Below are 15,650 nucleotides of genomic sequence, written 5' to 3'. Positions count from 1 at the left end.
TTTTACATTTACAGGCACCAGAACAGGAAGACATGTACGTGTTATTGGACGTAACAGGTCATTATTTCAATAACAAAATGGATTTTTTATGTCGAGAAACCGTGCTTGTCACACCCGCCAACATAATGTCAGAAACTGCTACGATCCCATGTTTACAGTGCGCCCCTAACTTGAAGTGTGTGTGCGTGTGTGTGTGCGTGTAATGAAGAGTTGGTTTGGCAGAGGGCCATGCAGCTGGAAGCCATCATAGAACCAATTACTTTCTGTCTTTTGCTCTCCCTCGCTCTCCCTCTTTCTTCCCTTCGCCCTCTCTGTCGTTCCCTTCATCATTCCCTTCTGCTCCCATTTTCCATGTCTGTCTGATTTTCATTCTGGCCAGCCTGTCTCTCTTTGTGAACTAAGACTTGCACAGCTTCACAGTTTTAACCCCTTCACTCACATCTCCCTCGCACATCCTCACCATACGTACCTCCGTCAACCTTTCCCTGGTCATCTCCAATCCCCTCTTTCATCCAGACGTACTCCAACCCTCCTCATCATCCTCTTAAATAACCTAATGTGTGTATATCTGTGCATGTGTGTGTGTGTTATGTTTCTTCTAATTTTTCTGAGCACCACAAACCTATTGATGCAGATGTGAAATTTTTGTAAGGCTGGACGTCCTGCCAACACCACTAACAGACCAATTTACAGTAACATGTTTGAGCTGCGACTCATGCCGTGCGTGAAGGGCGGCAGGAGTGTAAACACTGATCACAGATCATGTAGCGACTGAATGTGTCACCAGACAGTGAGAGAGGGAGAGAGAGAGAGAGAGAGAGAGAGAGTGAAGGATGGAGGAAGTGAGAGTTAACAGTATAAACAAATGAGGACTGTAATGAGGATTAAGCACCACAGTGAACAAGTGAGCCTTTGTCTTCACTTATACCTGCTCTCACCCTCTTGCTGTGTGTGTGTGTCTGTGTGTCTCTCTTTCTCTCTCTCTCTCTCTCTCTCGCACACACACGCACGCACACACACACACACACACACACACACACACACACACACAAATTACTGTATAATGTTTTGGTTTCTGGGAAGTGCAGTTTATTGAATGTTAAAGAGGAGAAACAGAATCCAGTGCCTAATTCAGAGAGAGCAATGGTAGACACTTAATGATGTTTTTCAAGTGTCTGTACCAAATGTCTCAATTTTAACGACCACTTGTGAAAAAAGGAGCAGAAATGTGAACGAAAATGGATGACATTAAAATTGTATTTGTGTTTAGTAGGAAAGTGAGTCTCTTATGTCAGTAAGCAGTTTTTCTAGCAGCTTGATTTGATATCAGCATAGTTTTCGGACAGTCCAGCCACAGAGCCCCGGGGAACAACACCCAGGGAGCCTGCACAGCTCTCCAGGCCCAGCCACAGTGCATGAAGCCGGGGCAGACACCCAGCGACCCCGGGCAGTTCCTCTGCCTGAGCACCAAAGAGGGCCTGACACTGAGCCCAGACTGTGACAGCCGTGACTGAGTGACAGAGAACACATAGAATAAATAAATGGAATAGAGCTAAAAACATTGTTCATGTTTTGACCCATTTACTAAAAAATCACAGGAACTTTAATCACAGTTTATTGTTTTTTTTAACCATACTGGGTTTCACATTGCTGGACATTTGCCATCCGCAAATTCATTTAGAAATAGATGCAGCTAAAAATGGGAAGATAATATTTTGGTTTGGTAGCTAATGCACATTGGTATTGGTTTGGTCCTTTAAATTCAATATAGTTAATGTCAGGAACAGTTTAAATCCTTTTATTAGTATCAATAATACAAATGATAAAATATGAAGGATTAGATTTTTTTAATATATGAAGGTGATGATGGTTTACTTAAGATATGGGAGGTTTTCAAAACAATTTTGGAATCATCAACCGGCGTGCAGACACTTCTTATCTTCGGGGTCTCATCACTTTATGTTGAAGCTCTTGAGGAAGCAAAGGAGCCAGATATGCAAAGAGCAAAAATGCAGAGCGTAAAATGAATGTAGAAAGCACTGAAAAGTAGTTGTTGTGTACACACACACACACACACACACGGAGAGAAAAGTTAGAGTCTGTAATCACCATGGTTTCCCATCTTTCCAATGGTGTGGGTACTGTGGCAAAAGCCTCATCTTCAAGATCACATTAACAGCTCCCATGTTACCTTGATAACACTGATTTCAGAGTAGAATAACTGCAATACCCATTATTTTGCATGGGATGTTACATGTATAACAATTGTATGACGTTAAATATTCAGCCAATAGCCAAGTAAGAAGCTTTTTTATCTTGCTTTAAAAACTAGTACTAAGCATTGTTCCTTATGTAATATGGTGTTTTTCTCAGATTCTATGAAGAGTAACCAGAATGAAAAGCTTCACACCTGGTGTTTATTGTTATGAGTGTGTCTATGATTTTCTTTAACAAGGTGAGAAGTTATTATCTCTGCAGTTTGTGTATTAGCCAAAGAGTTGTGACACCTCTGAACACCACACATGGGTGGGTTGGTAACGGTGCTTATTGCCAGGCTATTTTAATCCTCCTTAAATTGTGCTAAAACAACAGACAGTTTTAACTTTTGTTTCTACTCTGTTTTAAATGCTCAAATCCTATCAGCGCTCGCTCTTTCTTCAGACAGACAATCGCAAATGAAAATGACAGCACTGTACAGCTTAAGAAAGAGAATACAAATCAGACAAATATCATACAAAGAATGTCTCACTGTGTTAAGAGAGGCCGCTCATTCTGAAAAAGGGGCAAATTGGTAACAAGTAACACACTCATAACTAACACACACATGGCTGGAGATGTGGCTGGGCGTCAGGCCAGATGCTCAGAGAGAAGGAAACTCACATTCTTGTGACGGGGAGTCATCAAGTATCAGGTTCCATAGACTCTGGCAGAGCCCCCCTCACCACCCATCGCACAGAGAGAGAGAGAGAGAGAGAGAGAGAGAGAGAGAGAGAGAGAGAGAGAGAGAGAGAGAGAGAGAGTTGGTTGGCTGCATGAAATCGCTGAAACTGCTGCCTCTTCTCATTTAGTCAGATCTGCCTCTGGAGATGTGTGTGAGCTGAAGTATCTGATGTTGAACGCAGTTTGGTCTGATTGGTTTTATTTTGCCAGCGTGTCTACGAGAGAACGTCCACAGTCTGTGGTGGACAAGCTGAAAGCCAGAGAAACTTGGATCCAGTGTTAGGGCCTCGGGTCAAGTGATCATGGAGAAGAGAGGGGTGATGAAGGGACGCAGCTGATGTGCAATTGTGGATCATTCCACAAGATGTCAGCATCAACCTTCCCTTCTTGAGGCAGCTGAGGCTGCAAGCGGCTGCTCCTGAGATCAACGCCTTTGTTTTCTCGTCTTGAATATTGTAACTCGTTATTCACAACTTAGAGTCACTCTTCTATGTCTCAGCCCCAAAATGCAGCCGCCTCACTTTTAACTAACACAGGACGCAGGTCACACGTCACACAGGTATTGGCCAATCTTCAGTGGCTACCCATACAATGTAGAATGGATTTTAAAATTCTTCTAATTACATAAAAATAACTACACAGTCTGGCCTTCCATTATAGTTCTGAATCATTGTGTCCCCTGCACACAATGATATATCTGACCAAGGCCTTCTGTCTATCCCAAAATCCAGATGAAAAACTAAAGGTGACCGGGGCATATTCTTCTGTTCTTTGTGTTTTAATCTGTTATTTCCTGTTTTTATTTTAATGTTTATTTTGTAAATAAAATAAAATGTACTTACTTAGCTATCTAATTTTCAAATTCCAGTTTCACATTTGATCTTATTATTTTAGGAAAATATTAGCAGGTGTAATTATAAATCACACATTTTAAGTTATTTTTAATATCAATGAAACCATGTCTAGTTTTACATGATAATAACTACAAGAATATGCAACCACACCACACTTATTCCTGCTTGCTGGTAAAGATCAAATCAAATATTTTTACATTTAAATCTAAGTAGACCATCATGTGACCTGGATTTATAATTTTCTTTTAACCCCAATCTGCATCTCTTTGCTAAAGAATTGTCAAGGATTTTGAACAGATGAAGCGCATTGTTGTACTTTGGCATTGACAACTTAGATGAATCGCAAGTCATCAGGTTGTAATTAATCAAAAATATAAACATTCTTGACATAAAAAAAATAGTCGCACTAGTGAATCTGTGCATGGAAAAATTACACCTGCTCTCAATAGAGAGATGAAAACTGGTGTTATATCATCGCTGGCTTTCTGTTTCAGTGGATATTGTCAGATCATGGTGTGATAACCACAGGTTCCATGTTTTGATTAAACCCCCATCATGATTACCTCTGAGCTCTTAAACTAGTTTGTTTAACGTAAATATGCATGTGCATATTGGGCATCTGTACGTGTGTCTGGTACCAGTTAAACAACCTTGAAAGTGTGAACAACAGATGTAAATCTATTTCTAAATACTTTCAAAAATAGATTATACTGAACCACAGGATCTGATATCTTTTCCCAAACGTCAACATTGACACATTTTTTTTATCCATGGTCCCAAGCCTTGCCATTCATCTTTTTTTTCCCATCAAGACATGTTAGTGTGAACAGGAACATTAAATGGAAAGCTTCCTCCGAACGTCTGCGAAGGAACTGAGAGGGGGACTTATTTTCTGGTTTGAGTAAAATTACAGAAACAGCACATCTATGTTCAATACAGAACATGCAACTTAGTGTTAAATAATTTTTCAAAAAACCTTCTTAACACCTTTTTCATTTTTTTTCACAACCTGCATCTCTTCCTTTGAGTTTGAGTGCAGTGCAGTGTAAATCTTCTGGATGCATATATAGGTGGTGTCTGTTCTTAGTGTGACTGAATGTAACTTATCCACTAGATCAGTGTTGCTTGATGTGACAACAGATGAACAGAGCTTCCATTCATGCACATATACCAGTTACGCAGCCTTACACTTAATGCATGTGTAAATCTGTGGTGGATAAAGATCAGCCGTTCGGATCACTATGACTCCTGATGGGATGGAAACAATAGAAATGCCCATAAGACATACCCATCAAACTAATTGGACAACATGAGGATAGCAAAAATGAACACTTGAATTTTTCGTGATGCTACCACCTCATATTAAGGGAGTCGTGTATTTATCAACCACGGTGCTTCCTGAATCTAACACAGATCTAACAACTCATTTTAGGATGTGTGTCAAACATATCATTCTTGATGACTGCATGTGTTGCTCCTAAAACTGTAGGGAATTGAATCTCATTTCCTAGCAATGTGAGTGTGTGTGTTTGCATATGAACATATACATCCCATTGATATTTAACTTATGTTCCTATCAGTAGTTTGTCTTTCTTTTCTAAAAAATCTTTTACCTCTGTGATAAGTGTTTGTGTTGGTGTGGTGCATTCACCCTCTCGATGTGTGAAATGTTCCTCACCACCTCGTTCTCTGTTCCTAGTTGCTGGTTCCTCTCTCTCCTCCATCACGCCTCGGCTCCATGAGCCTTCGAAGGTTGCTGTTTTTTCGGACAACTGTTTTGCCCATTGTCCCTTCTCTCCACAGAGAAAACAAATGTCCCAATCATCATTCCACATGCCTCTTCCCTCCTTCCTTGTAATCTTCTTCTTTTGCGATGAACCTCTGGACATCTTCAGTGAGTTCTTATGCAGATCAGTCTCTCTTTTCTTCTTCTTTTCTTAGTGCTTAATTATCTTCTGTACATTTCAACAGGCTGGCAACATCAGGTCACTTCCAAAATTCGCAATTTGGGCTGGATCCTGTCCCAGTCCATATTGCCCCCTGGTGCAAGGTGAAGAGAGGAGTTGCGGGTCTGGAACCTTATTAGGCAGTAAAGGTTGTGGCGGAGCCTGGGCTCCTGCCTTTCGAACATCCGCTTCTGCTGGAGCTTGGTGTTGGTCTGGTTAGGATTCAACAGATAATGCTCTATTGCAGTGGTTCTCAACCTTTTTTCAGAAGAAAAAATTCTGCCGAGTACCCCCTAACCAGCGCAAAGCATTTTTGGTTGAAAGAAAGATGTAATGTGATTTATTAAGCCTTGTAATTAGACACATTCAAATTTAAAACTCCATCAATGTCCATAACATTGCTCATTTGTAGTGGTCTCTCTTGAACTATTACGAAATAAAAAGATATAAAATAACTAAAGACTTTTATTATTATCTCAATATAAATAAAGATTTGTGCACCTCAAAATAATTATCAACTTAAAGTGACCTCTTTTGGGATCATAATAAAGATATGTTCTCAAACTGAACTCATGAACTTAATTATAGCTAAACACTTCTTCCCAAAAAATAAATCATTAACTTAGTTTTAAATAAAAGATTAGCTCAAAACATATTCTTTTAATATTCATCATCTTAAAATATCTTCTTTAAGGATCGAAAAGAATACTGACAGGTAGCTTGTTTCCGTTTGCTTTGGGGAGGCTTTTCGCATCGTGTCTTGAGATGACCTGAATTCAGAAAGTTTCCTCTTAAAAAACTCAGGTGGCTTACCAACATGACTTTCATGTTTTGTCTGGAGATACCGCTGAAGATGTGGTGGCTTAATGCCACTGCTGGCTAATCTCTCCCCACAGAAAAAACATAAAGTGTAAATAACCCAATCTATGTTATTATTAATATTATTGAAGTGTCTTTCTGTTATTTTATTGTGACATATTTGCTCGCTTTAGGGTCATACAATTTTGTATTACATGCTTTTATTTTGAAAGGGTACCGGTAGAGACGCGGACTTATTGTAATGAATCATTAACTTCACAACGGAAAACTTTTCCATTTTAGCGCCCCTCCGAAGAGGCACTAGCTCTCACGGTGTTGTTTAGGGAAGGCTCTCTGCTCTGGTTTCGCCATCTTTGGTACTTGTCCCGCCGTGTTTCAGCAGCATTGCTGTTGCACTTCAACTCGACTCCATTGTTGAAGTTTTCAAGGCAGGTGATGACAGGTGATGACAGGTGGCGTGTGCCAGGTTGGGTCAAACCATCGTTATGGGGGAGACTCTGTTTTTTTAGGATAATTAAATTGAAAAGCCTACTGACTATAAAATTTAGTTCATGAACTTACACTTATATTTTATTGAATATTTGTTAAATAACAATTTTTCAAGGATTTTTGAATGGATGCTAATTTTAAATATATTTAAAAAAAATCTCAAGTACCCCCTGGAGTACCTTCAAGTACCCCCAGGGGTACGCGTACCCCCATTTGAGAATCACTGCTCTATTGCATATATACAAACCTCTGGCCATTGCAGAAGACTCAGGTGTCAGTACTGGCTCAGCTAGTGCAGTCTTAATCTCTACCTTGCAGCATTTGATCCCTCCTCCTGACCCCTCTGGAGACACAGAGGTATTTTTTACAACTAATCGGACAGTTCGGAAAGGTCATAAAAGCTTTTAGAGCAGGGGTGTCCAAACTTTTATGTCCGGAGGCCCACATATAGAAAAAAATACAAAGGACTGGGCCTAGTTACAAAATTCCTTATAAGGAACAAGTCTCAAACATGTGGTGTGATGCACGTGGCCACAAACGTGTCACCACTGGATCTTTGTCTGTCATCTAAAACTAGGTTAAAAATCTCTCTCTGACCTCCCCATTCTGTTTTCCTCCCTTATCAGTGATGACTAGATGTCTGCTGCAGCAATCAATTCAGATCATCAGCTCTGTGACTACAGCAGAGTACAGTAATTGTGTGTAATGGTCATATAAACACGAAAGGAACCAACACACCCTTCTGCACTGGCACAATCCATCATAATGTGTCGGCTGTTTATGATATCATGACCTGGATCTCATGTGATGATGATGATTTGGGGCAGCGCTTTAAACAACATCTACAAATCTAAGTAAGTTGACACAAGTTAGACATGTGACAAGTGGAGAGAACTATAATACAAAGTTAAAACTGCTTCTCTCTCAGCCAACAACTGGAAAATCCTGCTGGAAAATCGCCACTGCTGATGAGTCCTGTTTAGATTTGGGGAAAACAGGACTCACTTAGAAAACATGTCAACAACAACAAGACAGTATTTCTTTCCCTCACTTCATCACTTCAATCAAATTCATCTGTGAAAGATGAAACTGTGTGTTTAGCGGTGGATTTGCACTTTGTGGAATCTGGATTCCTTTACCTATGTTATTTGTAAGACAAAATACAGAACTCTGACAAAAAGAGTAATTTTATTGCGTAATCGGAGAAACCTTTTGTAAACCAATATATCTGTATCTCTCTCTACTTGCATGCCTCCTCGAAACTGAGTCGAACTTGTCACTAGCATATTTGCATTATTCAGTTAATGCAACCCACTCTGCAGCCTGTGCAGAATAATGTGATGGGAGGGCTCTAGCCATAATTGTAGCATACAAAGTTGTAACTGCATCTTTTGATGCTGAGCTGTCCACAAACAGCTCCATTTCTGCATTTATCAGCGGTTTATCCTTTAAATCTGGTCTGGGGGGGAATAAACTTGCAACACAATCATGTGGCTCTCAAGCACTTGGTGTAGTGAGGTGAGTAGCAGAGTTAAGAAAAGTGCATCTTTTAATAGTTATGTTTGGCCTTTCACGCAACACTGTATTGCGTCTGAGCCACCTGGCTGTTGAAAGATGGGATGGTATTTGAAACAGCTTGTGATACCAGTAAAGTCAGGTCATCATAACTCACAACATCACGCAATGCATCACAGCCTTCTCGGCAGCTGCCAAAGCTCTGAGACCGGTTGGAAGTTCTGCTTCCTTCATGTTTAAATTACCCACAATCCCGGCTTGTTTGGAGAGTCAGACTCACCTAGACTCAAACAGATAGTGTCTTTATATTCTTTTGGCCAGTTTAGCCCTTACTGGTCGGACAGGCTTGAAAGGGGGAGAGAAAGCAGGGATGAAACGCAGCAAAGGGCAGTGAAGTTGAAACCAAACCTCTGGCCACTGCAGAAGACTCAAGTCTCGGTACTGGCTCAGCTATTGCAGTCTTAATATCTACCTTGCAGCATTTGATCCCTCCCCCCCCCCCCCCCCCCCCTGGAGCCACAGAGGTCTTTTTCACAACTTTCAAACATGTGCAGTCGTTCTCCCCAGAACCCATTAATGTTTGCAATCAGAGGTGTTCCTCTTTACATTTACTTGGTACAGCAGTAACATCAACAAGTCCAAGGAGACATTCACCCAGGGTCAGTCAGCCACACAGATATGTGGAGTGCACGTTGTCTTAAATGTTGACTGTTGGACAGAGATCAGGGGCAGATCAGGTCATCCAGTCTCGAGTTTGACACAGCTGATTTAGATGCATCATGTCATTCAACAAACCCCTGTAGCTTTTGTTTGTCTGACAGCATCTTCATTTGATTTGTGCCTCTAAACAAAGGAGCATATAGGAAAGAATGAAAATAGTTTGTGTGTGTGTGTGATGGCGTGTTTAGAGAGATATGCAGTTAAGGAACACATTGCTGAATGCCAGTGATTCCTGCAGGAGGAGGGGTTAGATCAGTGGCCTGTTGCTATATAAGCCTTCGGTGGAAGCCACTGTCGTACAGCTTGAGAAAGGCTGGCAACCCATTGATGCCTGGATCAAACTGCTCAAAGGTAGGAGTATTTTTTTAACTGTCTGTCAAAATCCAACAGGAGGGTTAACCACTGTCAAACCTGAGTACATATGTGTCTATCTGAGAAAATATTTAAAGATATATGACAGGTTTGTTTTATATTTGCATGGTCTTTATTTGATATTGATGGATAGTAAATTAAAAAGAAATGAAGTGAAATTGTAATGAAATAAATTAAGTGAAATTGTAGTGACGTAATTCAGTTTTGCATCAATAATAATTAATATCAAAAGGTTATTATGGTTTAATCTTCTCCAGAGCCTTACCATTTTATATATATTTTTTTTCTCTCACAAGTTAATAAAATAAAAGGTATAAAACCACATAAAACAATTGAACTAACAATTACAGGTACAGAGCAAAACTCCATTTGCTGCAAAGTGACATGCGACATCTTTCTTTCTCTACTTTCAGGATATTCAGAAGAATATCAACTGGTCCACCAGCTCTCCGGTCCATAGCCTCACTGTAAGTCACTGCTCACACCGCAGACACACAGTATGAGGGATGTGTTTTCTTACATCACGCTAACAGATAACAGCAAATATACCAATAATAGCAAAATATACCAATTATAATCAACCATACATGTGTGCATTGCCAACAGTATCATAATGTTGCTACGCCAACTGGTAATGGGGAATGATGCAGCTGAACAGCTGCTGTACATACACTATATACTTATATACTCATATACTTTATGAAGTGCTCCAAGATGCAGTGTGTTTAGCAGCTAGCTGGTATTCATTTTAAATTACTTTTTTTAATTCTTATTATATTTGTTCCTTTGATGGTATTCATGACCCCAGGAAGACCAGCCACTGATGATGGAGGACAGCACCCAGGTGAGCATGAAGGAGAAGGAGCAAGAACTGCCTGGAAGACTCACAGGGCTGCAGAAGGCTCGGGCCCGACTCCTCAAGGGAGTCTCCTACTTCGCTGGAGACATGGAGCCGTTTGGGAAATGGATGGAAAGTAAGTTATTCGGTTATTTATTTAAGCCTCGGAAAACACATTGAGGAATAAGACTCTCATTTACAATGGTGCTGAGGGTACGATAAAGAGTAAAACATTGAAAAATAAATAAATAAAAATAAGATAAATATGCATATATACATACATCAATACAAAGTAAAAGTTCACGAATCAACCCTGACGATTCAATAAATACTATAAAATACTATGGTAAAGCTTAACCCAGCTAACAATTACAACTAAAGGCAGGTTTAAAAAAAAAGTCTTTAACGATGTACAACTTTTGCTCGTTGTCAAGTAAATGTGTCTTGAGAAACCACCTTCTTTGCAGCTCGGGGAGAACTTCATCCCTGTTCTCTCTGCTTTCTCTTTCAGAACAGTTCATCCTGCTGCAGCTGCTGGACTGGGTTCTCCGCGGAGCTGCCCAAGTTATGTTCGTTAACAACCCTCTGAGTGGCCTCATCATTTTTGCCGGCCTCATCCTGCAGAACTACTGGTGGGCCCTCAATGGCTTTGTGGGCACACTTTTTGCAACCATTTCTGCCCTCATCCTGAAACAGAACAGGTTTGAACACTGAATAATTCCCAGCCTCTACAGCATGGATATCATTCTTTTCCACTTGTGAGTTTGTGTGCATGCTTGTATTCTTCACCGGGAACCAAAACGTTGCACATAGATCACATCATGCTGTGATGTTATCGAAATGCGATTATTTATTCATCTTGCCATCAATCATAACAGCAATGGGTTGATATAATTAATGCCTGTGTTGACAATAGACATGGATGAATGTAAAATTATAATAGATGGACTGTGTTGTGAAACAGGAAAACTTGAATTAATGTGTTCAAACCACTTCCCTCTAGGGGTGCAATAGCTGCTGGGCTTTACGGGTACAACGGTATCCTGGTAGGTCTGCTGATGGCTGTGTTCTCCAATAAAGGAGACTGGTACTGGTGGCTTCTGCTGCCCAACATCTTCATGTCCATGATGTGGTAAGCATATATAGACTGAGCAATATTGAGAATAAAGTGCAAACACTGAAATATTCTCTTAGAGGAAAACTTGAACCAGATTGGACAGCAGCACAGGGATACCCCACACTGACTGTGCATTATATCGTATTACAAAAATAATAAGAGGAAGAAATGCTGAGGATGTTGTGCGATTGTGTTTCAGCCCGATTGTGTCCAGCGCCATTGCGTCTATTCACAGTCGCTGGGATCTGCCTGTGTTCACACTGCCCTTCAACATCCTGGTGTGTCTCCACATGGTCGCCACCGGTCACTACAACCACCACTTCCCCCAGGTTCTCATCCAGCCTCGCTCAGAGCTGCCCAACATCACCTGGTCCAATATCGATTTACCCAAGGTCAGTGCAAGGCCACGGTTGATTCTATATGGTCTGTAGAAGTATTGCACATTCACTGCTCAGTGTTTTCAGTTGCTCTGACGAATGGATTCTTGCTCAGGTTAGGTCTAATTATGTTCAACCTTTCTCTCTGTACCTCTTCAGCTGTTCATGTCAGTCCCTGTGGGAGTAGGCCAGGTTTACGGCTGTGACAACCCTTGGACGGGAGGAATCTTCATAATCTCGCTCTTCATCTCCTCCCCGATCACCTGTGCTCACGCCGTCCTGGGATCTGCAGTGGGCATGGTTTCAGGTGAGAGGGCGCGCGATGCCTCGACAAGCATCCAACAATGGACACTTCTAAATGTGATTCTGTCCCAGCTCAATATACAGTGCTTCCTATTTCTGCTCCCTGTATGCTGATAGAATGAATTTAAGACTCAATGTGTTCCAATTCCACAGAGACCCCAAAGATAAAATAACCAGGGGGTTATTATTAATTACAATAATCCAAATTTTAATTGAGAGAATCTCTGACAGGATGGGTGTGTATTGTTTTTGCAGGTTTGGCTCTGTCTGCTCCTTTTGGAGATATCTACTTTGGCCTCTGGGGCTACAACTGTGTGCTAGCCTGCATCGCTATTGGAGGAATGTTTTATGCCCTCACCTGGCAGGTGCACCTGCTCGCCATCACGTGTGGTGAGTAGAAACCAGGAAGATAAAACCACAATCTGAAAATGCAAAGTTGACATGACCACGTGACATGAAATCATGTCCAATGTTGGCAGAGAGCCATTTGTAATCTATGATCACACTAGCCACAACGTGCAATAGAATGTCGCATCACGATTTCTCTTCTTCTCCACTGTAGCTTTTTTCTGCGCATACCTCGGCTCGGCTATTGCCAATATAATGTCCAGGGTGAGTACAAGTTTTATCTCACTGTATTTATTTATATCTGCCCATTATAACCTAATAAACGTAACATGATGTGTTTGTCATCTATAGTTTGGTCTGCCAGCCTGCACCTGGCCTTTCTGTCTCTCTGCCCTGACTTTCCTCCACCTGACCACGGGGACCAATACTATCTTCAAACTCCCACTGGCCAAAGTCGCGTATCCCGAGAAGAACCTGATCTGGTTCTGGAAGATGAAGAAGGAGGAGAAAATGAAGAAGTCTGAGGCAGAGAGGGACGAGCAGGAGAAGCAGCAGAAAGCCATGGAGGAGGAACTGATCCTAAATGAGAAAGAGCAACTTAGGCTTGACCTCGAAAGAGCGGAGGAAGGGAGCGTACAACACGACGCATCACAGGGTAAAAATGAAGTGACACCCCTGGAAGAACAAAGGACCCATCAAGACAATGAAAAAGTCGGAGAGAACGACCAAACCTAGATAACTCTTACTAGTTATGTAATACAAAAAATGATTTGTTCTGAAACTATATTGAATGTATATTTTTTCTAATAAATATTTTCTAATAAAACATCTAGTCCATGTTTTTTGTATTCAGTGTTACCTGAATTTGAACTGGAAATATTAAATTATTGCATTATTCCGTGAAGTCTGTCACCTGTTTGCATTATCAATTCTTCTTCTGAGAAATACAAACAAATGGGATTTACGTTTGATGGCTCAGATGTTTACCAAACATGAACAGGACATTATTAAATCAACAACGTTTTCACCTTAATTATTTATAGTAAAATATGATTTTAATATATAGAAAAAAGATTATGTTATGACGATCAATAAACAATAACATACTGAATGTATATCATGTGAGAAACATGATAGAGTTTGTGGTTGCCATTGACAAACCACAAACTTAAAGAAAGTTTATAGTGCGATGGCATCAGGACATTCCAGCACTTAATGAGGCGTGTGGATGATGGATTGGAATGTGGTTCAAGTTATTTGTACAATGTAACCTACGACAATCCATGAGTCAACGGCAGCTATACAACTGTTACGATCTAGTTAGCTGAAGACGTAGTTACACAAGGTGCAAACCCTGGTCGGTTATTTTGGGAGCACATAATAGTTTTGGTTCAAATGTGCAAGTAAAGACCTTTGTTGACATGGTAACCAGAGAATGAGTTGTGCTGTGGTCTTTTTTTTTCTGACCCATTGGATCCGACTCCCCCTTAATTAAGACTCTGTTGCTCTTTAGACATGTTTCAATTTACCAACATTTTAAGGAGCGTGACCATTCAGGAGGCTGCTTCCGTAGCCAGGCACGAGGCTGTAGTGAACACTTCTGATCAAGGAAGATTTGTTGGATTGATAATAAAATGTCACTTGGCTCTGTTTGTCTGACGTGCATTTTAATATAACATTATGTTAAATGTATTGACAGGTTTCCAATTTAAAAATAAAAAGATCAACTTAGCGGCACAGAACTTACCTTAATCCAAACTTCTGTTTAAAACAGCAGCTAGCAATGAAGATGCTGCATGAGGTAGTAAGGTAAAACACTAATAATTACATATTTTTCTACACTGATCTAAGGGGAAATTAATGAATGTGACTTTTAGAGAATATTTTATTATGGAATGAACGCAAAAGCACATGATGGTCAAATATAACTTCTAAATTCCGGAAACTATAAATATATGACAAAGTTTTATAACTTCTTTCAAGACGCTTACACGGCCTTCTTCCTCAATGATGTGAGAGTTTAATGATGGTTTTAGAGAAGATCAGATAACTGTACTCATAACAGCTGCTTTCCTGCCATTTGTTTGGAGAACTAAATCACTGTGAACATGCTTAAATAGTGCTGCGCATTTTTGACCTCGAACCACCTTAGATCAAACTTAGGTTATATGGAGCTCATTTTCTGGTAGGTTAGAAATGGGCCAGTAGACATGTTTAGTGTAGCCTGAAGTGACTGCTGCACTGTTTAAATGGAATTGATTAACTATTGACAGTAGTGGAGGATGAAATCAAACATTTTACTGAAGTAGAAGAACAAATAAATAGACAAAATGCACTCAAGTAAAAGTATCATTACTAGAAGTGCAACCTGAGTGAACTGAAGTACATGCTTTTGAATATACTGAGAGTATAAAATATAAAAGTACTTGCTGAGTGTAACCGATTTCCTAATACTATGATCTGTCATTAACTCTGGTTACTATATATTCTGGGGGGGGGGCGTGGTGACTGTGCCCATTGTGTCAAAGCTGTGGAAGTTGGACAAGGGGGGGGGGGGGGTTTGGGGAGAGTATATTAGAGTAGGGGTTGATGGTATTCAGGATTTCAGATTGTTGCTTTATGACATCATTAGTTCCTGTGTGCAGTATAATGTTTTTAATGGTGGGTAGTGCAGATACTATATGTTGTGTTCCTCCTGCCATGTCAGAGACCATATCTTTAAGAAAACATAATATTTTGGTGCTTTAACTGAACGTACTTTTCTTTCACAGCAAAGTTGCCCGCAAAGGTTCAGGCCCAGTCGTTTCCTTTCCCTATAGCCTTTCAATTTGGAAATTACTTGAAGTTCAAACCCTTGTCTGTGAGGATGAGAAGTTGTTCGTGTTTGTTATTAGTTTTCCCTTTCGCACTTGTCCACGGCTGTTTTCTGCCCTGTAAAGGAGTTCAGAGAGAGAGAGAGAGAGAGAGAGAGAGAGAGAGAGAGAGAGAGAGAGAGAGAGAGAGAGAGAGAGA

General features: G+C 40.5%; 1 protein-coding gene across 1 annotated transcript; it reads left to right on the top strand.

Moving 5' to 3' along the window:
• The first annotated feature begins 9,572 nt into the window (after nt 1-9,572).
• slc14a2 (solute carrier family 14 member 2) lies at nt 9,573-13,393 on the top strand. Its single transcript, XM_062381866.1, has 10 exons — nt 9,573-9,634; nt 10,069-10,122; nt 10,464-10,629; nt 11,005-11,194; nt 11,497-11,625; nt 11,810-12,002; nt 12,147-12,294; nt 12,546-12,680; nt 12,853-12,902; nt 12,990-13,393. Exons 1-10 carry the CDS (start codon nt 9,611-9,613, stop codon nt 13,371-13,373), a joined length of 1,473 nt encoding a protein of 490 aa, XP_062237850.1. The 5' UTR covers nt 9,573-9,610; the 3' UTR covers nt 13,374-13,393.
• Nucleotides 13,394-15,650: the final 2,257 nt, after the last annotated feature.

The sequence above is a fragment of the Platichthys flesus genome, chromosome 3 (assembly GCF_949316205.1).
Source record: "Platichthys flesus chromosome 3, fPlaFle2.1, whole genome shotgun sequence".
In the NCBI taxonomy this organism is placed as follows: domain Eukaryota; kingdom Metazoa; phylum Chordata; class Actinopteri; order Pleuronectiformes; family Pleuronectidae; genus Platichthys; species Platichthys flesus.
The sequence above is the reverse complement of the archived record's forward strand: the minus strand, read 5'-3'. Positions and strand labels throughout refer to the sequence as shown.

Excerpts from the sequence above, each read along its gene's own strand:
- slc14a2 (XM_062381866.1), top strand. The coding sequence starts at position 9,611 with ATGCCTGGATCAAACTGCTCAAAG. Across the intron at positions 12,003-12,146 it reads CCAATATCGATTTACCCAAG|CTGTTCATGTCAGTCCCTGT; the intron begins GTCAGTGCAAGG and ends GTACCTCTTCAG. Across the intron at positions 12,295-12,545 it reads TGCAGTGGGCATGGTTTCAG|GTTTGGCTCTGTCTGCTCCT; the intron begins GTGAGAGGGCGC and ends TTGTTTTTGCAG.